This window comes from Necator americanus, chromosome IV, assembly GCF_031761385.1.
Source record: "Necator americanus strain Aroian chromosome IV, whole genome shotgun sequence".
In the NCBI taxonomy this organism is placed as follows: domain Eukaryota; kingdom Metazoa; phylum Nematoda; class Chromadorea; order Rhabditida; family Ancylostomatidae; genus Necator; species Necator americanus.
In genome coordinates this window covers 22,377,361-22,403,211 of record NC_087374.1, presented here as the reverse complement: position 1 = coordinate 22,403,211, position 25,851 = coordinate 22,377,361, and the positions used below count along the sequence as shown (strand labels likewise).

At 40.4% G+C, this 25,851-nt stretch overlaps 1 protein-coding gene across 2 annotated transcripts; it reads left to right on the top strand.

The window, feature by feature from the left end:
• Nucleotides 1-147: 147 nt before the first annotated feature.
• RB195_002349 (uncharacterized protein) lies at nucleotides 148-24,254 on the top strand (the record flags this gene model as incomplete). Of its 2 annotated transcripts, none has more annotated exons than XM_013444260.2 (38): nucleotides 148-251; nucleotides 7,606-7,672; nucleotides 8,141-8,269; nucleotides 8,683-8,796; nucleotides 9,218-9,364; nucleotides 9,424-9,582; nucleotides 9,769-9,828; nucleotides 10,551-10,643; nucleotides 11,047-11,218; nucleotides 11,307-11,386; nucleotides 11,637-11,716; nucleotides 11,903-12,029; nucleotides 12,260-12,359; nucleotides 12,488-12,563; nucleotides 13,001-13,184; nucleotides 13,310-13,418; nucleotides 13,817-13,911; nucleotides 13,971-14,093; nucleotides 14,281-14,397; nucleotides 14,712-14,788; nucleotides 15,045-15,135; nucleotides 15,203-15,382; nucleotides 15,443-15,574; nucleotides 15,793-15,879; nucleotides 16,246-16,319; nucleotides 16,529-16,644; nucleotides 17,040-17,121; nucleotides 17,380-17,563; nucleotides 17,622-17,786; nucleotides 17,844-17,984; nucleotides 18,648-18,737; nucleotides 18,847-18,917; nucleotides 19,121-19,266; nucleotides 19,372-19,454; nucleotides 19,546-19,662; nucleotides 22,634-22,731; nucleotides 22,794-22,874; nucleotides 24,173-24,254. In XM_013444260.2, the coding sequence occupies 38 exons, from the start codon at nucleotides 148-150 to the stop codon at nucleotides 24,252-24,254; spliced, it is 4,233 nt and encodes a 1,410-aa protein (XP_013299714.2). The 2 variants fall into 2 exon arrangements, with proteins under 2 accessions (XP_013299714.2, XP_064055460.1); XM_064199579.1 differs by lacking the exon at nucleotides 148-251 and adding an exon at nucleotides 4,811-4,857.
• Nucleotides 24,255-25,851: the final 1,597 nt, after the last annotated feature.

Genomic DNA, 25,851 nt, shown 5'->3' with positions numbered 1-25,851 from the left:
TTATCAAATAGTTACTTATCAATCATACTTTCTTTCAACTGATGACACATTAAACTAATTTTTTTTTAAAACATGAGCGAAAGCTTTGTTCGACAATGACGCAATCCGTCTGCATTTCCTGTTTTTGTTTTGATTCCTTTTTTATGTATGGGTAACACCGGTAACAACGGTTACGAAACGAACCTTCGTGAGAACGCGACGCGCCTAATCCGTGTGAGTTCCGTTGGCTTAACCACCGAGGACGACGTTAGGTGAAGGTAGACAAATATAGCTTAGTGTGCGGAACGGTGTTCATAGTAGGTCGCGGAGAATTTTGCTGGTTTACTGGTGTATTCTTTCGGATGGAAGGCGTTGTTTTGTTATGTGCGCAAAAAGTCAAAAGAAAAACAAGTCAAGTCGAAAAGAGCGGTGCTGTGCTTCTTTGAAGACGGGCCTCAGTCTAATGATACTTTGTAACTGTGAGGCAGTTAAGCATCGAGTATTTAGCTTTTGTTATCCAGTACTCCAGAAAAGCTCAGACAACCTAGTGTCACTTGAGGACAATAACACATTCTAATAATTTAATTCCACAAAATAAGAATTATTTATCCGACTCCTGCAATATTTCAGTAGTCAATCATTCGTAGAACATCGCTAATGTCCAGAAAAACACAACGTCATTTTCACCCTGGGTTTGCCTGATTTTTCAATGGGTAGCGAAGCGTTGAAAGCAACAAAGCTAGTGGTTGAATTACCACTGCACTGTGGTGTTCGAACACGTGCACATGGAATCTAAGAAGAAAAAATCTGGATAACTCGAGAACAAGCAGACAAGAGTGCGAGGAAAAAGAGCCGTTGTAGATACTGAACTCGCTTCATGATTCGAGCACGGGCTACATAAATGTACATATAATTGAGCGAAACCATAGAGCGGGTACTGTAGAAACCCTCATTACAAAGACTAAGAAATACGAATAGAACCCAAAGACGTTCGGCTGAGTGAAAATTATCAGACACTCGAATGGAATGCTGAAATGCACAAGCAACTGGTACTGAGGACGAATAAAAGGTGAAACATTCCTGACACTGATATTATTAAAATTTGATCTGGAAGATGTCTGGATACATTTCAATAAAGTTTCAAATGGTCTTTACAAAGTCTTTACATGCGGTTTGACATGCAAAAATAGTGGAAACAAAGTAAAAAGTCTTAGGCGACCCTAATATATGGAATATATGAAGAGCATATATATTAGTATATAATATATTGAAGAGTAGAATTTCGTTTCTGTCGTTTTCGGAAGCATTTCCAGCGCATCGATAGTCAGGGAACGGGTTCGGCATCAGCGTATGTACACATGAAATAGCTTTTGCTAAAGCTAGCTCTTCCTTTTAAAAAGCGGAACTTTTCTTCGTCATTCAACGAAAGAACTACTTTACATACTTTACTTCTCAAACGGTGCAGCTTTCAGTCCGCCGATAGTTCCTCGACTCAACAAAATGCTTCACAAAAACCTTCACCTGGTTTCGATTAGACAGATCGTAGCTCAGACGCATAACTTATTTTGTTTCTGCAGAAAAATACATCATTACATTCTTATTAGAAGGTTAGCCCTTGTCACGGGGGAGAATTATTGGAAAAAGGTTGAATTCTCGGAAATTCCCTAATTGTTTATGTTGATTCTCTGCAGCTTTACTGTATTTCTTACAACACAAGTTCATGTTATTCTCGCGGTAACAGCATAGCATCGGATGGAACGGTCATGAGATATTCAACCTCAAGAATCGGTCAGTGATCGAAAATCCCTCTGAAATTTCCTAATCTGTCAGATCGACTCGATTCGGTTCGTGTGGCCGCTCCGAGACTCAAATACCTACATGGTGAGGTAGTACATGATCGCGAGAGTGCGTCGGAAAAGGAGAGTGTTTACCTGAACGGTCACCTCTCTCCCTCACAGCAGCACTCGCTACTTCTCCTCTCAGTGGTGCACTTCATTCGGCCGAGATTTCCTTAAATTAACGATATCGATTGACATTGATAGTGTTCCTAGCTGGTCTTCCTGAGGGGTACTTCTTGATGCACTAAGACAGAGCGGTGGGAGGCTGGTTTCAGATTGAGACTTCTGTGTTATGCAATCGTACTACGGTAGGAGAATGCTCACACTGTGCAGCTCGTTTCTTTGCAGCAATAAACCGGAACATCCTGAGTGGAGATCTGATAAAATTTTTGTGTCCATGAGGCAGAATATCCGGAAATCAGACGTAATCACAATCATCAATGCAAGACCGTTAATGTAGAATACGTTTTCCCACCCGGACCTACCATGGGCGCACCCCTTTCAAATCGCTCACACCATTTCGAGTATTTACCGGCTCTGTGTTCTTTTTTTTTCGATGCTGATCTCTTTCCAGTCTCTGAGTCATCTGCATGTTTCTGGGTACGTTCTGTTTGTTGACCGTTTTTAGCCTCGTATACAAATCCAACTATCGAACTACGGACAACACCACGCCTCGTTGAACATACTGCTTTTTCTCGGATGACCTTGTTGTAGAGGAGGGAATTCTCCAATTTTTTTCAATTTTCTGGAATGTGTCAGCTGGTTCTATGGTGTTGAGCTTATAGGATTATCTTCTAGATTCTATATTTATCCTCCCAACATACCAGAATCCATTCAGTCTCCCTTCTAATCCTGTATTTCTTCGGATTTTTCGCATCCGCCTTTATTTAATGAAGAGAGTTATCATGAAAAGTGCAGCATTACCCTGATTCGTCTACCATCTCTTGCTTTTGTTCTACTCTTCTCAAGACCCAACTCGTTCGAGCAATTAGGTGCTCTTCGACTCACGACCTCTACCGTCGCTTAACAAGAACAAAAGCGCTGTTTACTTGTGGTCACTCCAGAGTACAACCGCTATTTGTCATATGTGCCTGGCGCGCGTGAGGCGTCTTCTTACGGTCTCCACGACGATGACGTCATCGTTCTGGAGACCCTTGGATCAGCTCTATCAGCCGGGGTTGCACGGTATCGAAAATTCGCATTGGCCGGAGTACAGCACTGGCGGAATGAACAACAGTTTTTTGCTTTGTTTAGAAAAAATTCCCCGAACACGTGATCAGAGAAATTCATCCCGAAAATAAAACAATCGGTAGTCGCAGCTAAGTAAAAGTGTCATTTTTATAAAACTCTGGAGCAGACTTCTTCTCGTCTGAAATTTTAGGAAACAGACAAGATTTTTCTCCTTTCTAGTTATTTAACCAGAAACATTCTGCGTCTCCCATGTAAGCATCTTTTCCTAGCTATTAGGAAATGGGTCTTTTGTAAAAAAAAACCTATTGATAATTCTCCTCATCTTATATGGGGATATATTTCTCCATGTGCTGCTTCGTTTTGTATCCAGGCTTATGTGCGGAAAAAACTCTTCATTCTTCACTCACCACTTTTTTTGTTCGTCCCATATCTTAGATAATTTGTCTGAGGCAGTGAAATTCTGGTAAAGGATCGGAACAGCCTCAAGAAATTCCTTTTCCTCGTTGTTATTTGCGCAACTGTTTGCTTTATTTAGCATTGGATTCATTATTTTTCTTCCTGAGCTATCTAAAATGAAAAAAAAGCTTCAACTTTTTTGCGTTAGGTAAGCATTGTGTTCGTTTCACGCTAACCCAAACTACGTTCTCAGCACAGCTGTGTGTCTGTGCCCATATTGACTTCTTCTACTAAGTACTACTTAACTTTATTTGCACGTCGTGTCTCCCATATCCAGGTTGACGGTTCGATGAGGGCCACGAGCACAATGTATGTAGAGGATTTTGACACTTCCTATTCTATGGAATCATCGATCATTTGTGAACTCTCGTCAGATAGTTCCATCAGAAATCTCCATAAAAATCTTTCTGGAAGACTTACAATGATTGTTCAAGAAGTCCTCTCTTTCCCAGGAACATTCTGGTGTCAACAAGGAGTTCCCATCTGATGTGTTCTGGTTGAACATTTCGTGAGCATTGAATTTCTCTTTCTATGTTAGGTCTCAACTAGATTTTGCACCATGTAGTGAGGCATGGGTGAGATTCCGGAAGGATAAGCCAATCCGTAAACTTCTCTTCCTACTTTTCTATTCGCAGCTGGTTTGGGACGTTCCTTTAAGACTTCTGCAGCCTTGGAGTTCTAACAGAGCTCTCAGGTCCATAGGAGCGTCTCCTTCTGCTCATTTGCGTTTTGGACCTAGGAGAAATTCGCTTTAGCGTATCTCTCTCTGTAACTACTTATAGGGTTTCATGCATTGATTACATATATTCAAACGATATGCTTCTAAGAGGAATATTAGGGGAGGCTGAAGTTTAACTGGTAATTAAGGGAGTACCATTAGTAAGCAAATGCTGCGCGAGACGAATCTGTATAATCGAAAAAAGACATGGTTTGAATCAAAGCAGCCTTAGGATTCGTACATAATTATATTCGGATAAAAAGCTAAGAAGAAATTTAGGGTTCAGGTTCTGCTTTTCAAAAACGGTCCACCTTCTAATTTTGCATTATATATATATATATATATTTATATCAGCTGATGCGCGACCTCTATACGTGTTCCTTTTGCAAATTAATTTTGTGAAAACGTGAGAATTATCTCTTGACAACAATTTTTAGAGCTCTTGATAAACAAGAACTTGTGATTTCCTTTTGTCATAGTATTCTTGTTCACCTCTGCTATCCAATTCATGTAGGACATTTTTTCCACGCTTATCCATAAGATCCTCTTTTTTTCGCGCTTCACTATCCTCTCCTATTTTTACTCACTTCGTGACAATGTCATTTTTGTTCGAAGACAGGCGGGTCACATGCTAGGATCGTGGTGTTTACCGCAAAAGGGCATGAGCCTACTCAGGTGCGTGAGGTTCGTCGAGCCCGACGCAGTCGCCTCGTTTACTTTGCATTTCGGAGATGTTTGCCCAACTTTTGACCGCTCGGCCGACGCAGACGCTTGGACGGACACACCGACGTCCTTTACCTCAGCAGCGCACCGACTGCGCGCAGCGATGACCTCAAGCTTGCCTCTCGAGCCAATTACCCGACGCAACTGTAGCGAAGCGCACGGGGTTTGAGAGAGGAAGCACAGTGAACGAATAGGAAAAGCGGATTCATTTCAGATCTCTGGTAATTGTGCAGGGCAATTTTAAATCCGTATCGATTCAAAAAGCTAATTGTCCCTTACTCCAACAGCAAGAAAACTGAATAAGTTATAAAGACTGCCCAGATTCGGACAAAAATCGCTCATTTCTTCCAAATATTAGAAGTATTAAGCTACAAAAGTCGTTCTTACAAGAACAGAAACTCTTAGCAGAGTGTCAAACTTTCGCTCGCTCGGAGATTCTCACACAACGTTAATTCAAGGAATAAGATTTTAATTAATAATTTAATTAATTAATGGTCATTTGATTTGAGGAGAATGATCTGGCCAGAAACAGTGGAGATGGTCTTTGCGAGCCATTACCTTCTGAGTGGTCCTTCATCGCAACAGTTATTTTGAATGAGCTGCAAAAGTAGAATGTTAAAGGCTGACCTACATACGACTTTTTAATCAATTAATTTTTAATTCTTTTTAATTTTAAGTGACTGCATTTTCTTCTTAGTTTAAAGTGAAGATTTGAAGTTCTGGATCAGGGATGAAAACAACTGCACACATGATTCTATCGCATTTTTTAAAGGTTTTACAATTTCTTGTTGCGTTCCGAAGAATTGGTAGAACTTTGTGATAATCCCGTGGGTTGGGGCGTAATCACGCGCAGAACATTGATTTCAGCGATTCGTCCACTTTTTGACTACTTTGGTTAAGCTAATCCACAAAATAATCAATTTTTCGCCCTCAAGATGTTTTCTACGGAGAGCTAGAGTTCTGAGACATTACTCTTGATCGTTACTCTTGATCAACTAAGTGAATGGAACGTGTACATAGGTTGTAGTTAACGATAAATGAAGAATCCAGGAGTGTACATGCATAGCTCTTCACTACCTCGTATTTTTCGCCCGGCTTTCGAACTCACAGTAATTCCTATTATCTTTCCTGACGTGGTACAAATTCAAGAAAAAATGAAAAACCTTTATGACAAAAACTGAAAATTAGCTGTGTGGCCAAAATGTTGACACATACTTCTTGTATCGGCAAAATTCCTTGATGGGAACAGAGTTTAACTCGCTCCGGTGTGAGCTGCTCCTCTTGCAAATATTTCTCTCTTTTTTGAAATGATGGCTTGGATGGTTTAAGAATAAAATTTTCCTCAGAAAAAAAACCGTGGCACTAGAGTTCTGATTATTTTGTCCTAGAGCATCGGAAATATACTTAAAATTTGAGAGTGCAGGAGAAAGTGCATTCCTTAGATCTTGTTTTGCTTTTTGGATACCGACTAATATCCTCCTTTTTTATCTCCGTATATGTTTTTTTGAGGGTCCGTAAGTGTGGACGGTGGTTACTGTAACGCAGTGAAGAAGACCAAAACTGTGACCTTCTTTTCTATAAGAATAACTTTCACATCTACCTTAACTAAAGACTGAACCCATCCCACTTTCAACTTCGGTCAACCTCGCGGAACTATTGTTCAAAAACGATTCAATAAGAAACAGCGGCGAAACACACACAATGCGTTGTGCAGAATTACGCACAGGTGTTTTTGTGCGTTTTAGTCCCACTGCATTCGCAGAACCTCGGAGAATCCCCAAACAGAAATACCCCTCCCCTAATCAACTTAAAGACATTACTAGACGTAATCGGCTTGCCTGGAAATCGCAAGCAAACCGTTACGATGGATGAGTTGAACGGGAGGCGTCTTTTAACGGGAATGTTTGAGTTCGGAAGCAACCGCATCGCCATTCACTGTGACTAATCAGCTTAAAATGACCGCGGACAAGTCACGACCATAGGAGTGAGTGAACACAATGCATGAGCTGTTGGAGGAGCGGTGCAGTGGCCGCACCGTGGAGCTGGAGCTTTCCGGCACTTCTTCCTTTCAAACCCCTCCCCTTAGAGCTCTCCAGGGTTCTTGACGAGCATTTAATCAGAATCATTCGATCCTTCCTTTCATATCGCACTTCATAGCTCTTTAAAGACTCTGACTTTAAGTGAAAGAAGGCGGAAGTTTCCAAATATACTTTGAAGGACTTTGTAAAAGAAGTTTCCGCTTTCTGTTAAAGAAACACTGAACACGTCAATCGAATGAAACGTTTTCTCCGCGACCGCATCACGCTAATCAACACGGTAAATGGACAAGAGAGCGCTAAGTACACACCGCTTTAGTTTTATTGTCTGCTCTACTGCTGACGTCACACAGCCGTCCTCGTTAACCTGTCAGATTTCTAGAAATCATCTATAAAATTTTAGTCAGTTTGTGATTCCATAATTCAGGATCTTATCACTTCGATTCTTTTTGCAGATTTGTCTAATTTTTCATAAATTACTTGCCTAGTTTATCTTTTTCTTCTTTCGTGTTTTCCGAAGGAAAGAGGTTTCAAGCTCCTCAATAGTTTCCAGTGATCCTGGTTCAAACGTGTAGGATATATGGTCTGTTCCAAATATGTACCCATCTCATTGACGAATAATTCATCCTTTCATGCACATGCACATATATCTCTGCTTTTTCAGATTTCCATGCGATTTAGGAATTTCATTCTATGCTAAAATCAACTACGTGGTGAAGTCGATGTCACAGGTGAGTGGTAGCGAGCTGTCGCCAGAATGCTCATGACATACAATTAAATATTCCCTGAGTTTTCACTCCGGTCTGAACCTTTACGTTGATGTTTGAGTCCTGGTAAATGCCTGTTCCTGTCAGTGTTGGATCTAAAGCGTTGGATATAATGGGTATATAATTCCTCTGTAGAAATCCTGATCGTTTTCTCTTGGTTAGGTTTTCATTCTTTTTTCAAACCATGCAAATCTACACAGTCAAAAAGTTCACGAGAACTTTGAAGCATAGGAAGGTATAAAACCGATAAATTGAAAGCGACAAAAAAGTGATAAATTTGGAAAGAAAAATAAATTCTGAGAAGTACATAGATGTAACAGTGGAAATGTTGTTCAGTACAAGTGCAAACATCAGAACAGCAGACTGACGAAGTGATTAACTGAATTGTCTATTTTATTACCATTATTGATGTCATTATTTCACTTTTTTCAGTTCTCTCGTCCTTCTTTGGCGGCTGCGCTTCTGGTCGCCATCGCTCTACTGCCTTCTTTCGCCGCTTTCCAAGACACAAATTCAATAAGCCATCAGCCTTCTGTATCAGAACACGCGCCTATTCTACAGGTAGTCGTTTACGCAAAGACGATTTATCATTGTGAATTAGCCGAACCCGCTGTCTACCCCAGACGGGGAAGGACGTTTCTCACCCCGAAAGTGGCAGTGACCATCGTGCGAAGCGCCGAGCTGTGCCCAAGCTGTCTGTATTCGCTAGTTCCTTTCCAGCACTGCACCATTCCATGGTAGCCGGCCGCGTGCGATGTTTGCGCTGCGTCAACGCAACAGTAATCCTGGGAGAAAGTCCCCAATTCAGAAAAATGGGAATTTATGCGAGCCCTAAACTATGTTTTCACCTTTTCGAAACAGTATAGACATCTTTCCTTTTAAAAACTGTGTGTACAAGGTGTATTCATTATTGTTACGATAGCACTGGATGCAGTTGATGAGTTCATAGACAGTCTAGAGTTGATTCGTTTCAGATTTCTTCACGGGAGGGTTACATTCCCGAGACGGCCGTTATAGGCACAACAGTACGAGTATCGCCGAATACGCAGTCGGAATCGCTGCAAATTCTTGTCATTGACGATGACCTGGTGAGATGATTCTACAGTAGTCTACAGTGACATCTCACGAGTACACACCGAGAGCTCAAATTTTCTAAAACGTATTCATGACAGGGATCAAGCACCCAATCGTTATAATTTCGCTCCCATAATCACTATCATTTTTCGATTCCGGAAGATTCCGAAGGAAAGCATGGTGTACTGCTTTGAATTCTTGTCCACTTCTTTTCATGCAATTAAATTCTAACAAAACAAACAAAACACGTCGAATTTGCAAATTTTACGGAAGAATAGATAATCGGAATCGGCGGCGATGAATTTTGCGAATACAATAGAAGATAAGTGGTAAAATACAAAGAATCAAATATTCTTTCTAAATCTTGTATCAAGTTGTACTTGTGTCAGAATATTCGTTTTAAGATTTCTAAATTTCCAATTTTAAAAATTGTAGCGTCCCGGGATGCCTCCTGCCACGTATCAATATATTCTCACTGGTCCTGGTGCTACCATATTTGCAGTTGACCAAAGAGGTTACCTTTACCTGAATGTACCCAGCATAGACGCAGATCCTCCGAATCCATCTTCCTACCGGTTAAACGTTCGTGTCTAGCTGTATTTTATTGAAAAACAAAATGAAATTTGATGGAATGTTTTCAGGTGCAAGCTCGAGAAGTTGACACCATCCCAATAAGGAGCAGTGAACCGGTCACCATCGTCATCAATGTTCTGGATACTAATGACAATTCACCGCAATTTGAACAACCTATCTATACTGTGAATGTAACGACATTTGGCGATGATCGACCTGTAGCAAAGGTAGGAAGATGCCGACGGACTACGGTGTATTCGTTGTTGCCTTGAAAAAAAAAAACAGAAACAAGTGCTATCTGAGAGATTTGCTGAGGAATATATATGGGATGTATTACGTGCCTTAAAGGGGTCGTCATTTTATATTTATAATAGTGTTCTTCTTCGTGAAACCCTTGTAAATTCGTCTTTTAGGTTGTTGCTAGCGATGCGGACTCTGGAAACTATGGAGAGATCACTTATCGAATAAAGCAGGTACTTTTTCATTTGTTGGTAAAAAAAAATAGGATAAGTGCTATGGGATGGCTACTCCTACATCCTCTTAAACGTATACCTGCATTTTATAAAAATTCGATTAACAAAAAGAATTCTAAGATAATTCTTCCAAGGAATGACACCTACTAGAAATCACTGTTAGAATGGAAAAAAATTTCCCCCTAAAAAAACGAGAACGTTATGTTATTTCTTCTAAAGGTTAGCTTCTTTGTGCTTTCTTACATTTTCGCTCCGTCAATCTTTTCATGAAAAAAGTTGTTTTTGGATTTATGAATGAGCAAATCACACATAAATCGGACATTTTCCTTTTTTCCTCCGCCCCTTATCATATCTTTAATTTTGCAACTGTTAACGTTTAAATGACTCGATTCTCCCTACGAATAAATCATGTTAAATTTCTATTAAATCTTCCTCATGACACCTCCTCATTCCATTTTACATGCCTAGGAGTTGGCATGCTTGTTTCCTAACTCAACTGTATCGATTTTGACGGGTTTCGAAACCACTGGCTAGTCCCAACAATTAGTAGAAAATAAATGTTAGGTACAGTCCGTGAGCTTCGCTATTTCACCTGCCTTATTGAGGAGGCGGTGGGGGAATTTTCTTCAAGGATATTTTGTCACGTCAATTCATTCGTGAATTTTCGTTTTTCTTCTCGAATTACCAGTCTGTGAAGAAGAAAAAGAAGTGACTGATTTTAGGTGACAAACGGAGGCGAAGGCAAATTTCGTTATGACGACTCGACGAACACTTTGTACGCGACTGGAGATCTCACACCGGGAGAGCGTTATCAGGTTCGGTTCGTTCTTCGGACTTGGTCACCACACAGCGGTTGTTTTATCACTCTCTCAACTTACTTCCTACTCCACGTGGTGGCACACTTACAGCAGCCATCACTTACTAGTAGTTTTTCTTGCAAAGGAATGTTCTCCCTATTTTTGTTGCTTATGTAAACGGCTAGCATCGATGTTGTTTAGTGAAGGAATCTGGAAAAATAATTGTCGCAAGCGTTCCAGGTTATTTTATTTCATCTAAGATTTGCTGTTACTAAGGATTAGTGTTTGAAACGAATTCTACTTCAGACAGAACATAAAAATGCATGGTTTTGAGCAGCTGCTCGACCATTTCAATTATCAGCTATTAGAATTACTCGAGAGTTTGCATACATGCGCCCATACAAAAAAGAACTTTTTTCAGGTGGTCATAGAAGCGAAAGACGGTGGTGGCAAGTCATCGCAGGCGATTGTGATCGTGTTGGCCACACATACGATGTTTAGCCTTGCGAGTATAGCTCCACTGCCGGGTATGGAGACGTTTGTCCCGAATCCTGCCGCTTTTATGACAACACCGGGACCATCGTCTAGTGCGGGTACCTCATCCATTCATTCATTGATTCTTTCTTTTCCTCATCCATTCATTCATTGGGCATTCAACTCACATTTTTTTCTGTATTCCAGAACAAGAAGAGACAATTCAAACATTCGTCACTGAAGTCGCCGAAAACACTCCAACGAATACTGTAGTCGTATCGCTCGGGGTATGATGTACAAGCCATAACTTCCTACTTTGTTTTAGTATTTTAGTAACACACTCGGGAGATATTTTAACCAGTCTTTTTTTTATCATTTACGTCCGATTCACTCGTAACCCCTGACAACATCCATTGTTTTTTCTTTGTAACAATCTCAGTTTCTACTGTTCACCATACATTTTTTATAAGGAGATTTGATGAGACGATTTTGCCCGGTCGAGAGATGTATGGCCTATTTCTGAGACGACAATTTCAGGGCGATCTGGTAAATGAAGACGTTTACTACGTGATAGCTGGTGGAAATACTGAAGAAAAATTCACTATTAATGCGAAGACGTGAGCCCTCCATTGATCTTTTAAACTTTGAAAGAACGATAAATTCTATAAATTCTAATCGTTCATAAAAGAAAAAACAAAACTTTGAAGACTCTCACTTCTTTTATTGAACAGTTAGATCTTATTGATTTTTTAAAAGAATGAATTCGTCCAGTAATTGAAATCTTGATCGTTGACAGAATTTAGTGGTACCATAACTACCGTCGGCGAATTTGATCGTGAACGTACCGCTATGTATTCGCTACAAATCGACACTCGAAGCCGGAATCCTGATCAGCATTTGTATTGGTCACTTGTGCAGATCAGCGTATTGGTGAGGGAAATTTCAACCTGCAACAATCGGACACGAAATTCTTTGACTGCACGCCAGCGGTACGCCGTCAATCGATCGTGGCGGGACACAGGGAAGAGGGGTGTGTGTCAAGTAGAGAGAGGGGGAGAGTGCATGAGTTGCGGCAGACGCGTCGCGGTCACATAAGTGAAGAATTTCGGCGTCGATTGCAAGTGGTGTGATCAGAGTCGGAGAAAGTTTTAATTTTTCAGGATGTTAATGACAATTCCCCCCATTTTGTTGGCCCACAACCAATTCGCCTTCGCCTGAGTGTGGATGATCTCGATCAGCTTACTGCGAATATGGTTATTGGTGAGCTTTTTGACCTACAAATCAGCTGCTATATTGAAAATTCTATAAAATGAAAAAGGGCGAGAAAAAAATTTTATCAGCGCAGAAGATATTAACTTCTATCTAGAATAATAATATCCATGTTACAGGCAAAGTTGCTGTAGAGGATCCGGATGCAGACGACAATGGACGACTTGAGTTAAGAGTCGCACCAGACATGAACAGGTGTTTTTTAATGTTGAAGGCAATCATGAATTTTTTGTAAGAAACAGACCTTTCTCGGATGTAGTCTGTTTTAAGGACTTAACCTTATTTCCTAGTAAAACTTTAACCGCACCTTTTCATAATTACCTGTGGCCTGTAAAAAAGGATGGGATCATAGTCATTTTTTTCTGATTCTCTCATAAAATATGAAGCCTTTTTGACATCTCTTGCAGAGTATTGAAATAGTCCAGAGATTTGCAAGCATATAGAGGACTTCGCCACTGAAAAAACTCTTTTTGAATTTGAATTACTACTTGAAAGTTATTCCAAAGATTTTCTTCGCATAAAACTCTGTAACCGCATACTTTATATGGTTTTGTGGTTTTTTTGGAAATTCAGGTTTTGAAATGTTTTTCAGTATATTTCTCAAATCCACCAATTATAATAGAGGTTTTCAGATTGTTTACCGTCTCTCACGACGGTGTCATCTCAATCAATGGTGATTTCACTGCCGCTCATTTTGGCGAACATCGAATGTTCATAATCGCTAGAGATCATGGCGATCCACCACGAGAAGCGAAAGCCGAAGTGATTGTGAGCGTCTACGGCACTCTGATCACAATGGCTACGGAACCACCTACGGTAAGCGCACGTTCGCTTTGAAATCCGTCTCTAAAGGGAAGTGGCGCTCATTTTAATTTGGATATGCGATGTGTGAAATTGAAACAAATAAAAGTGAATATAAAAAGAGATCCTTTTATTTCTAGAGCGAAACGTTCGAATACACGAATTCTGCCGAAGAAGAGACACCCACTCAGCCAGATTACTTCTACCAATCCATAATGACTTCTCCATCATCAAGTGGCCGTACTCAAAGTAAGATCGGATTAGATTTGTTTGTTCGAATCATTAGTAAAGATCTCTGAAAAGATCAATCCTCGTTTTGTAGAACAACAAACTTTCCTTTTGTTTCGCAACTAATACATTTTAAATATAAATTCACATATTTATGATTCCTATATTTAAATATTTAAATATCTTGAGATGTTTGGTCGAACTTTGTTTCAAATATTTTTAAAAATCCTGCGCATCCAGAACAACACGTTTTTACACTATTGGTTGGGAGCAGCTTCACGAACCTGCATCATTCAGGGATCCTTGCACATAAACAAATGCTTTTGCTTTCAGAGCCGTGCAGAGAACTTGACCTTGCCGATTTTTGAAATAATTTGGGTTGGGATTGTTCGGTTTTTTGAAAGAAATCAAAATTGCAGCATTCTCCTCGTACGCGACGCCATCACCGGCTCCTTCACCTCCGACAGTGGATGTTGCTCCAACTGTTGACATCTCCGAAACAAGCCAAGCATCTGTGAGATCTCCCTCTTCATTCTTCTTTGGAAATCCGTTGACATTTCGTAGGATTTCCAGACGAAAGAGACAAAGAAACCATGGACATCTAAAGAAGTAATACTTACTTCTGCGGAGACGGGAACAACGATATTCGAAACGTTAGCTCCTACGACGATAGAGGAATCAGGTGCAACAGCTTCGGTAAACATTTAGGTTTTTTTGAAACTTTTTTTGATGAATTTCTCCTTCTCGCTCTTAAAACGGAGACATAGTAATGTTTTATCATTAGTAAGTTTCCTGAAAGATTACGTAAGAGTTCGCTTTTTTAGGTCTGTTCTTTTTTTAACCCAAAAAAGTTCCAAAAATTTTAATATCTGCCCGTTTTTAGTTTGTATCTCCTACGACGATACAAACGTCTAGTCAGCCACGTCTAGCACCGGTGTTCAACCCAGCCCAGATTACTGTAACTGCTGATGAGAACGAATCAGAAGTTGAAATTGCGAAGGTACAGTTGACTATTTAAGTATAAGTTACTACTTATCTGATTTTCTTATTTCTTTCTATTTCTTATTATTTCTCTCGAGAATTGCTGCAAATTTCTGAAAAATATGAAGAAACAGAGAATTTTATTCTAGGATTTTTTAAAAACTTTTTTACCTGTTGAAAACGCTCAATTCACGAAGAAAAAAACGTTCTTTGTGAAGTTTAAAGAAAGTTAATAAGATATGCATCAAATTTCTTTGTTCTAGTCCAAACTGGTTACTTTCCAAAAGCTTCTTCCCTTCGGAAATACTTCATTGATCAATTGCATTTGAATAGGTTCATGCAAGCTATCCGGACGGTGGTCCTGGCACGATTTCATACGTAATTCACAAAGGAGATACAGACTTGTTTGCGTAAGTTCTTCATTATTCACCGATATACAAATTCGCTGGATCTATCACTTTTCTCCCGTTCTTTCTTTCATCTCCTTTATTCCTTCATTCGTGCCATCTTTTTCACTCCTTCGCTCCCACAACTACTCATACATGTTAATCTACCCATCAATCCGAGACTACTCGATCCTGTCAGCCACTGGATCTCAAACAATTTAACGGTTACCTAAATATCCTACAATGGATCAGTTTTCCCTCCTAAAAGGGACACTTTCAGGGTTTCCTCCTACTCTGGTTCCGTCACCTTACTTCGACCACTTGATGCCGAAACTGACACATCTTATACGCTGCAAATTTCGACAGCTGAGGTACGGTGCCAGCCTGTAGGTCAAACGCGACCCGCACCATCCACTCGGTTTTGCTGATTTTTTTCAGGCGGCCGGCCTAGCTGTTGATCCGACTATGGCCCACTTTGTGACTATTACCGTAAATGTTGGCGATGTGAACGATTGGATTCCGAACTTTGAGAGTTCTAACTATAACTTTGTTGTACAGGAAGACACCATGCCAGGAACTATTATAGGACAAGTTACCGCCTTCGATCAGGATAAGGAGGTTCGAGCACCCTCCATTTCCCATAGTTTTACTAACTAAGATTCATAGCACTTGTTTTAGGATCCCAATAATCGAATAAGGTATCGTCTTGTAAGCGCTGGTGGCTTGGAACAACATTTCTCTGTGAATCCAGAAACTGGACTGATTACACTAGCCCTTCAAGTGGACGAGTTCGCTGGCGAGAAGATTACGGTACGTCCCAGAGCGTTGTATAGGACAATATGACTCGAAAGGGCCAATTCGCCGCATTTTTATGCGAAAAATAAAATCGAAATTTACAATTTAATCCAGGGAAAATTTGAAAAAAAAATTCTCTGGGAATTTCTTCTTAAACAAAGAAGATATTTTCTTCGCGAAAATTATTTTAAACTAACAGTCATTTGCTTTTGGAATAATAAAATAAATTTTAGTTACGTATCGAAGCATCTGACTCAGGAGTGCCGGCACAGTCCTCTATGACCGCCGTCCTCATAGACGTGGCATCTACGGCTTCTAAAGTAGGATTTTCCTTAGAGTTTATTGAGTTTTTTTTTCTTACTCACTTTTTCTTTCAAAAGAGAACTTCCACAAATATTAATTTTGAAGTTACATTATCACTTTCAAGATCGTTATTCGCCTGTATTTTTAGTCCTTGTATTGCTTATTTTTAAATAATGCTAAGGTCTTTCTTATGAAATTGGTTGTAATTTCTGAAAGAAGTGCCTAGACTTTAACCGTGTGTGCAAAGACACTTCTAGTGCTCCTCTGTGTAACTCCCAATAGGATATTTAATGAAAAATCTGCGTACCGTAACAGAACATAATGAAGTAACCGGACTACAGTAACTATTACGTACTGAATTTTCCACATTTTTCGTGTTTTAGGTCATTCCTAACGGTACACCATTCTCTAGTCGACCTTCGGAAGGTGCCCTGCAATTTAGTTTGAGAAACTACACGTGAGTTCCAACATTTTCTTGGATTTTAAATAGTCTCAGCAGAAATGGGCATGATGAGAAAGCAGCTAAATAATTGTATAGAAATAAAACAAATGACAAAATAAAATGAATAGAAAAACAATCATTCCCGACCTCTGCTTTCAGCTCCTTTGGAGTGGACAGGATGCCACAAACGGAAGGTCAAATACAACAGAATAAATCTTTTTCAGCGCGTCTGTTTCCGAGTCAGTCCGTCCTCCGAATCTCGTGCAGGTGCTGTCAGTGAACAATAAGCCATCAGACACTCGATTTATCGCCTGCAATATCGTCAGTGGAAACTATCGAGGTTAGGTGAACTGACGGCAGTGTTTTTACAACATAATACTTGATTTGTCAATTATTTCCACTTCTTCCAACATTAATAAAATATTGTTATCAAAAAAGTATTGCTAGCTTCAGCGTTGTTTCTTTTATTCTCAGGAGCTCAAGAGGACTGCTTATTTTTCTAGTGTGTTTAAAATTTCAGCCAAAATATAAAGCCAAAATATTTTACGAGCTTTAAAATCCTTTTAGTTTCAGGATATCGAGCTAAATTACAAGGTACTCCGTACATATATGTGTTCAGAAAATATTCCTCTTTTCCTAATGCCAAATTTGTAGTCTTTCTGATGAGTGTATTGTGAGATGAATTTAAGACTTCACAGGATCCTTAATCCCTTCATGAGATGTGTGCATTTTCAGGAGCATTCAGTGTAACGGCTGGAAATGACGGCAATTGTGAATTACGAACTCAGATGGAACTGGACCGGGAAAGCGTCGAGAGGTAAAAACCCTCTAAAATGTTCTTCTCACTTTCTCAGTTAAATCTTACATACCATTTGCGGACGAACATTTTCCAAGAGACGTGAGAAAAGATAGGAGAGTCAACCAGAAAAAAATCGTCTCTTTTTTTTTGAAAATAAATGCAAGTCATGTTCATTCGTTGCAATGTTCCAGGTACAAACATAAACTAATTCTGGGAATGTATTTGAGAAAATTCTCACTCCTTAAAGTTCTAGTTCTACACTGTCCCTTCTTATAGGTACCTTCTGAATGTTACCGTGACCGCTGGAAGTGAGACTGACTTTGCGCTTGTCTCGGTTACGGTATTGGATGTGAACGATAACGTGCCCCGTTTCATTTACGATAACGATCTCGGCCTGACTGCATACTTTGCGGGCGTATCCTCAACCGCTGGAGCTTTTACTAGAGTCCTTACCGTCAAGGTTTGCGCAATTTCTCAAAACTTTTTAATAACTCCTTTTTATTGGAAAGCTTTTTAAGGCAGAAGATGCTGATCTTGGGAATAGCAGTGTAGTTAACTATGCTCTTGACCCGCTTTCTTTACATTCAAAATATTTCACCGTGAGTCCGTCTGGAGAAATTAGCACCAAACAAAGCATGTCTCAACTACTTCAAAAGAGTCGTATTAGCTACTTTGAACTGAGGGTAAGAATTTACGGATGAGGTCAGTTTCTGCAAGAAAATAATTGCGGTATGTTCCAGGTGTCCGCCTGCGATTCTCCCATCGCTGGACAACAGTTATGCTCGAAAGCAGATGTTGTGATTAATGTTATCACAGAATCTCATAGATTCCGGATGATAACGAGTGGTTTGAACCCACAACAACTGAGAGCGCATGAGAAGGTGCGAGCGAGCTCTATTTCCTTTCAACTGCACTTTTTGGCAACTTAAAATAAATTCAAAATTATGAGGCACTTGGTTTATTAGAACAAGAACAATTAGGAGGAAGTGAGTGGTTGTTAATGTTGGATCGCCGCAGTATCTGTCGAAAACAATTCGAATTCTAGTTTCAGTTAATGCTCTCTTCAGTGTAGACGATATACATTTCGATTTAATTATGAAAACGGGCAATGCAAAGTCTTTTCAGAGAAGTTTCATGTTTTTGCTGGTGAGGTACACTTTTGGAAAAAGCAAGAATATGTAATAAAAGCTCTAAATAAAATATGTAGAATTAAGATCGTGCTCAATGCACTAACGCTGGAAAAACAATAGCCGATACAATAGTTGAGCCGTTTGAATGAGTGGCTTTAGATTTAAAATACTGAGATGAGATTTTATGTAATGCTTTCAAAAATTGCTTTTTTTATCACCAATCTAGTGAGATCTTAACTCGAAACAGTTCAACAGCTCCTTGAACTGGTACGATTACGCCGCAAAGATTTCTCTGAACTGCTGCAAACTTCCGAGTATCTCTTGGTGAACAGTGAGATTATGCGAAAACTTGAAATTTTGTTCTGAATAAAATGACATTTGGTTATAGAGGAGTCAATCAGTCATTATTTCCAGGACATGATCAAGACGGTACGACAGTTCACTGGCGCATGCACTTTGCTCAGCATTGAAAGTATGGTCGAGCAATCATCGTCGGACAATCAGGTAGCATTTCACGTCAGGGAAAAATGAATGAGAAAGAACCCCCTATTGTCCTAGCTTTTTGTCCTTGTTTCTCATATTTGACGTTCTCCGGCACAATAAGAAATTCCAGGCTCGAACAGATATTTACTGGTACGCCGTGAATCCAAGCACAAAGAAAATCTGCAAAAAGCATGAATATAGGTGAGGAAAATTCGAAAATTGCCATAAGCACATGGGAGAGTCGAAAAGACCCTTCTCACTAAACAAAAGAAAAGAAGCGACATAGGAATTTGGAGCATGATTGGAAAGAAAATGGTTAGCTATCAAAAAGAAGTCATAAAATACTTGGAATTATAACGCTTTGCACCTACAGCTTCAAAACTCTACCGTTTTTTCCTTTTCAGAAAATTATTCGAAACATCATCGGTCGCGATGGTTGCTGGTAAGGTGCAGCCATGGTTCCGGCTTGAGAAGATCGTGGAGGACGTGGTTGAAGATAGTGATACCACTGGTGGTATGTTACCAAGTAACTGGAAGACGGCTAGTATAAGTGCGTATACCATTATTCATTACTACTTCGTTATTTCTTTCTAGTTCGAATGATTTTTCCCCAAAATTGTTCCTGATTCAATTTTTACTGTTGACATATTTTCAGTGTTAATCGGTCTAGCTATTCTTATTGCTATCGGAGCCGTAATAGGAATATGTGCTGTTTGTGTGTTCTGGAACCGATACAGGGTGAGGACCTTCTTCTTTTTTAGATATTACTTAGCTTGTTATTTTCTCAACTCAATGTTTTTCCCTATTTCTTGAAGAGAATATGTTCTAGGTCTCACAACGAAATGTCCATTCGTTTAATCCTCATGGATATCCACAAAAATTGGGTGCTGTATTCCTGCCAAATGCTCCGAATGATCCCCGTCTTGACAAGATCTATGAAACACAGGTGCATAATAATTCCACAAGAAAATTCTCAAATCCCGCTCAATTTCGATGCTAGAGCTATGGTTGTTCTTTTATTTGATTGCATACAGTGTAGATATATCGACTATTTCGAAATGATCTACACGTACCACAAGGGTTATTGATTAAAAGAAGCAGGTGACAATGTTAGAGAATACGAAATAAAGATTTTCGTGCCTGAAAATTCCTTGAAAATTCTACCAAAAACGATGATCTTCTTAACATTAACTAACCGGATTACTCAGAGTAGCGATGGTTTTCCCTCATCCCTGGACCGTGGTTAATTAAAGCTCGTTGGTCTCTCTCAACCTATTATCAATAGAAGCGGGACTCTCTGGGTCTTACAACGAGCAAGCATAGGAAGACCACCCGAGGCAATCAAAAAATACTTGTCATGATAAAGTTCACAACATCGTCAATGAATAAAAAATCCACGAGTGGAACTTCTTCGCAAAACCTTTCGCATTGCTTGCTTTCAATGATACGAGGACTTTCTAAAGTGGCTGCAAGTCCAACCTTAAGGGATGGAAAATATTTAATAAGAAAAAGAAATGATATAATATGGAATAGGAATTAGGAAGGGGAATGTTTTGTTAGACGATAGAGACGGTGTTTGGCGCTGAGCACTCCATTGAGAAATAGCAGCGCATCGGATTTCAATTCAGAATCCTTTGAGGTTAATGGGGACGTGTGAAACCTATGCATGCAATGACTTGTGAGGCCAACTGATGTACCGATTCTGCATTTTTAAAGGCAGCGTATCACGAAACTGGCGATGTTAAAGTTTCGGTGTGCAAATGCGGAGTTTGGAGTGTAGATTGCGAGTATGAGCGTGGTCTCGCTCAATCCCAGCTAATCGTCGTGAAAAACAGCGTGGAAAACGTTCCTAAGAGGTGCGTGACGTGAAGACGCTCCACCTTTGTGCACGTGCCACAAGCAGACGGTCGAAGATCAATCAGGTCTCTTCACCAGCCTATTCAAGTGAATGGATAGCCTGCTGAGAAAACTGACGCGTCCACGAAGGAACAAACTCCGTTCCCACTATGCTTTCTTTCTTCTATTGTTTTAGGGAGATTTTTTTCCGATAAGGGGATTGGATGGGGCCAAGGTTATACTCGAAATCTATCGCTCGAACTCTATATTCGCGCACAGTGATCCCAGCATCGTCATTCTCGTGACACACTGCTTTTCACCTCCCAGATAAGCTCTGGTCTCAAGCAAATCTATCTACTGGAAAGCCGATAAATTGGTTGCCCCGGGCAGTGTCAAGCCGTCCACCGTTCAGATGCTTGTGGAACCCGTTATCACTCCGTTTCATCTGCCCGAGGTGTTTTGTATAGAAGAAAATATCAATCCAAATCAGTCATAACCATAATCACAACACTTTTCAATCCACTACTATTTACAAGGGAATTCCAATGTTTGAAATCAACAGATTAGGGAAGTAGGGAGAAATTTCAATTTTGAATTCTTGCTTGTAGTAGAGAGGGTCAATGGCATTGTATTGTAAGTACTACAGCAAAACCACGAAAAAACTGCTTATAAATTTAGGAATCAGAGGCATCGAGAGGTACTGACTTTCCCAACAAAAGAACTCATTACACTCCTAAAATTGGCAGAATAAAATCACTTGACGCATGGTTTATTACTTCTACGCGTGTAAAGAGTCACACTGTCAAACGTATAGTCGGGTCAAAACGACATGAATCACGACTGTAGTTGCGGTGCATTTGCGTACACGCTCGAGACGGCGCGGTGGAAGCAAAAGTTGGGTACGAGTTGGGACCGTCGCAAACTGCAGCGATGGGTGGTGTCAGCAGAGTTTCGCCACGTTCCTACCCGCTACGTTCCACCGAAGCGCCTCGAGAGAAGCCGCGTACGTGCTTCATGTCGTTTCGACCCTACTATGTGCATCTGGCGTCCGCGATGCTTCTGAATTCTGAATGTGTAAGCTCTGTCTCGCATTTTCAAAGTGATTCTTACAAACTACTTGCGTGAGGAGCTTTATCCACTATTAAAGAGAACCTAACACCGGAAACTTTACCATACGCTGTGTTTAAAAGTGTGATGATGCAGGAATTTGACGATTTTGAATCTTTCCACGAAAAAAATAGGGCTGGAGTGTAGATCGCAAGAAAGCGTGACTATGCTCAATCCCTCTTAAATGTCCTGAAAAAGGGCAGGAGAAGTGGTTTCCCAAACCCCTGGTCCTCACAACAAATTATTTATTAAGTTTATTTACATAGACGGCCGGAAAAACCTTGTCAGATATCGTCCGCTCACTCACAGAAGTGATGCCTACACAAAGATTGTGCGTTGTAAGCTGCGTCGTAGGGAAATTTGATCGACACGGCGCCCACGTTGTTTTTCAGGACAATTAGATGGAATTGAGCGTAGTCACGATCATTCTTGTGATCTACACCCCCAGCCCTATCTTTTCCTCGAGGGATCCAACATCTTCAAATTCATTGTGTGCTGCCTTTAGGCACAGCATATGGGAAAATAATCGGGGTAAACTCTTCTCTAATGATGCATAAGGCTCCTTTACCCAAGTAGTTAGTATGGATGTTTATGAAAACGTGCTATAATTATTTACGGACTATTCAATTTGTTTTTAAAGTGATCCGGTCATATAATAAAATACTCGTATACTCGGCAGCTTACGTTGAGTTTACAGTTCTTGGCAGGCAAAATTAGTTGACTGTTGACCATATAAAGAGCACTCGAAAAGAGTACTTCCTGGTGAAGTCTGGACCCAGGAGACAGGCGCCAAAGTATTGTTTACCGTTTGTCAATAATCCGGTTTGTAGGTAGTACAGGGATCTGACTTCATCCACGACCAAGAGCAACTTCGCTGTTTTAGCATCGATTTTGAATATTTCATTAATCAATACTGATCAGTAAAATGATGTAAGGAAAACATTTTTACTTCTACTCAAGCGGGAACTCTTTAGATGTTGGAAATGCCAATTTCTGACGAAGATATGACGATGAAAAGTAGTTCTGAAGGCGGTCGTGGTCTAGGATATGGTAATTACAGAAGGCAAGGAAGGTTTGTCTTTTGCTTGTTTTTTTTTGTCCCAGATTATTCTTTCGACAATGAAAACATTTTAGTGTTGCATATGAAGGGGACTTCAGCATCGAGGAGAATATGTATGCGTTAAATGTTCCTGGTAGAGTGGATCCAGTAACAAAGTGTGTCTTCAACTACTAATCAATATCTATGAATAAGCAAGCAATTAATGCAAATGTACATAATTGCACACCCCATTCAATCTCTATGTCTAAATTAGCTACTATCAGTCAATGGTGTAAACCATGTATTTTTTGATTGTACTTTTACAAAAAAATGCACAAATTTTTACATCTGTAAAGTAAGGCTTTTGTATATTCATAAAAAAATAGCTAGATTTTCAGTCAAATGTGTTTGCCCACAAATCTTCCCAGAGGTAAGTCTCTAACTCTAAGATTGAAAACTTTAAGTTTACTAACATGTTCCTGCAGCTTTAGTTGGAGCTTTTTTCGTTCAATCTAACAAAACCTTCAACATTATAGATGTTGGGTTCGTTTCGCCCGATCATAAAAACGCTTGAGATTGACATGACATTTGGCAACATTTTCGCCTTCTCTTTGGTTTAGCCACATTACTGGGTTCTTTCGGGATTATTTCTAGGCGGATAGCTTACTCGGCAAATACAAAAAAACTATCCTTCTATGTGCCAAGCGTCATCCTTCACTTAAAGGCAGCATACCACGAATCTGAGGTACATAGTGAGGTAGTCCGCGGAAAAACCTAAAGATAGGGGTGTAGATTGCGTGTTCTGGGATGGTTCCTCTCATCTCTTCCTGATCGCCGTAAAGAACGAAGACGTCGATTTTACGATGATTTCAGTTGCAACACTCACAGTGCACCATCCTTGTGCACACGCCGCATCCACTTGCGAGCGACTGAAGATGTCTTCTTAGCAACCAAAAAGCAAAGTGAAAGCAGTGAAAAGGCTGCTGAGTGGAGCGGCTTCCGTACATAGAAGAGCGTTCTAACGAACCTCGTAGGACTGAAGTGGTTCCCACGCCGTACGACGATTAGGAAGAGATGGGCGTAACCATCACGGATCCAATAATCTCCAACCCCATCTCTAGCTGTTCCCGCGGATTCCCTCACCACCTCAGATTCGAGCTATGGTACCTTCAACTGCAAGTAGTCATAGACATTAGTTTGTTTAACAGTTGTACGACCTCTCATCTGAGCTGAAGCTTTGCGTTTGCGGCGAAGGATTGAACTGATGCTCCTTCTGTCTGACACGTTCGCCTTAAACGGCGCACTTCCGCTACGCTGATAGATGGAGCACCAGTGAATTCGCCACGGATGCGTCGTCTTTGACCGAGTTTGGCAGAGGCTGTAGATGCGCATTGCTCAGTTTTTTTTTTCAAATAAGCTTTATCCTTAGTTACTACTAATCCAAAAATCAAACGTTGATCCATTAACATTGTAGGAGGATACAAAGTCTCGTGATTCCCGCACCCGACTACCCGGCGTCCCACCACCGTTCGAAACATAACAAAAGCCTCTTGTAGCCCCAACCAAAGCTGGTCCATTGTTTGAGAAAAACTCGAATTTCACAGTAGACGTTTCATTAACTTCATTTACGATTTATGCATTGGTGAACTTGTAGTTCAATCGAGAATCTCGCAGGTGCTTTCCATTTTTTGTTGTTCTTCTCAGTTTTGTGCTTGCTTGTTTTTTGCTTGTGCAGATTTTCCTTCGCGTTTCGTTGTTGTCAATAAGTTTCTAAGAACATTTTCGAGTCTAACGGAATTAAATCTGCTCCAGCATTGAACGTGCCTCTATGATTTGTAACTTGTCATGGCTAATGAGGCTCAAATCTGTCTTTCGTCTTGTTCCATTGGAGTCGAGAATCGTTATTTTTTACGATACATTCGATCGTCCTTCACTGGATGAGTAAGTATGATATACTTGTTATTGTTTGGTCATTTACAGAATAAATTTCATTGCTGCCAACGTTCTGTCGTTACGTTACATCAGCTACTATACCATCTCATAACGATGAGAAACTCGAGGTTCAGTGCTCTCAGGAGATCTATAGTAAATGTGTGCGCGACGCTACTCCTGCTCAGCTCCGCCATCCGCCATGGAAGTGAGCACTGGTCGCACTGTGTAGTAATAGAAGTAAAGTCAGCTGTAAAACTGTAGAACTCCTTGTTCAGGTCCACTGGCGCTCAGTGCTTTCATCACTTCGGTTTTTTCTGGTTGTGATGATCCCTACTTCCTCCTAGAGCTTAATATATCACACATCTCCTTTTTTGCGACCATCCGAGCAACCCTATACCTTCAGAAATTGTGTACAAACGTGTTTATTATGTGTCTACTCTAAGGCACAGTTGTGGAGGAACGTTTGGATGTACCAAAGAAATCCATCTTCTCTTCGAAGATCCTAGATGAAGTGGCAAAAGATCATTGACAAGATGACAAAGGGTAAAAGGAAAAAGTGTCTGACGTTAATCAATCCGTTTGAGATGCGCCACCACGTTCACCTCAATTCCGAATCGTTTGAGGATTAACGCGTGTCTTGCCTTTGAAATGACTTCGGGCAGTTAGCCTATATATCAACTCACTGCTTTTATCTTCCCAGATAAGTCTTGTACCAATTTGTCGGTACCCGGAGAAATGAAAAGCTTGATGGACCTGAAGTTTGAACCATCGACCGTCAGTGGCAGTTGGACCTCTTACCAACGGCGCTGCACCACACTCTCGTAAGTTGGCATCGCGAATTAGACATTGTCTCGGAACAATAAAAAGCTTAAAACCTGATTTGCTTTAACTTAGCGGAAGGTGACATTACTTTCCGGTATCCTCAATAATACTAGCGGACTTGGAATGCATATGGAAGAAGTTCAGATAAAAAGGAACTCGGGATCAAGTCCTTTAGTTACATGCCGCCTGCCCCTAGGCATGTCAGCTATCGTCGCGCAATCTTCCTTGGTGTACAACACTTGCCCACTAATTAACACCTTTTAACCAAGTTATCAGCTGATCGGAACGGAAAGTCTCTTAGTTCAGCACACATTGTTCACATGTGCAACGAGTACACACAGCGTGGAGAGACCCACGGAAAACTCCACAAAAATTTTTCCACAATTTCCTTTAAGAAAA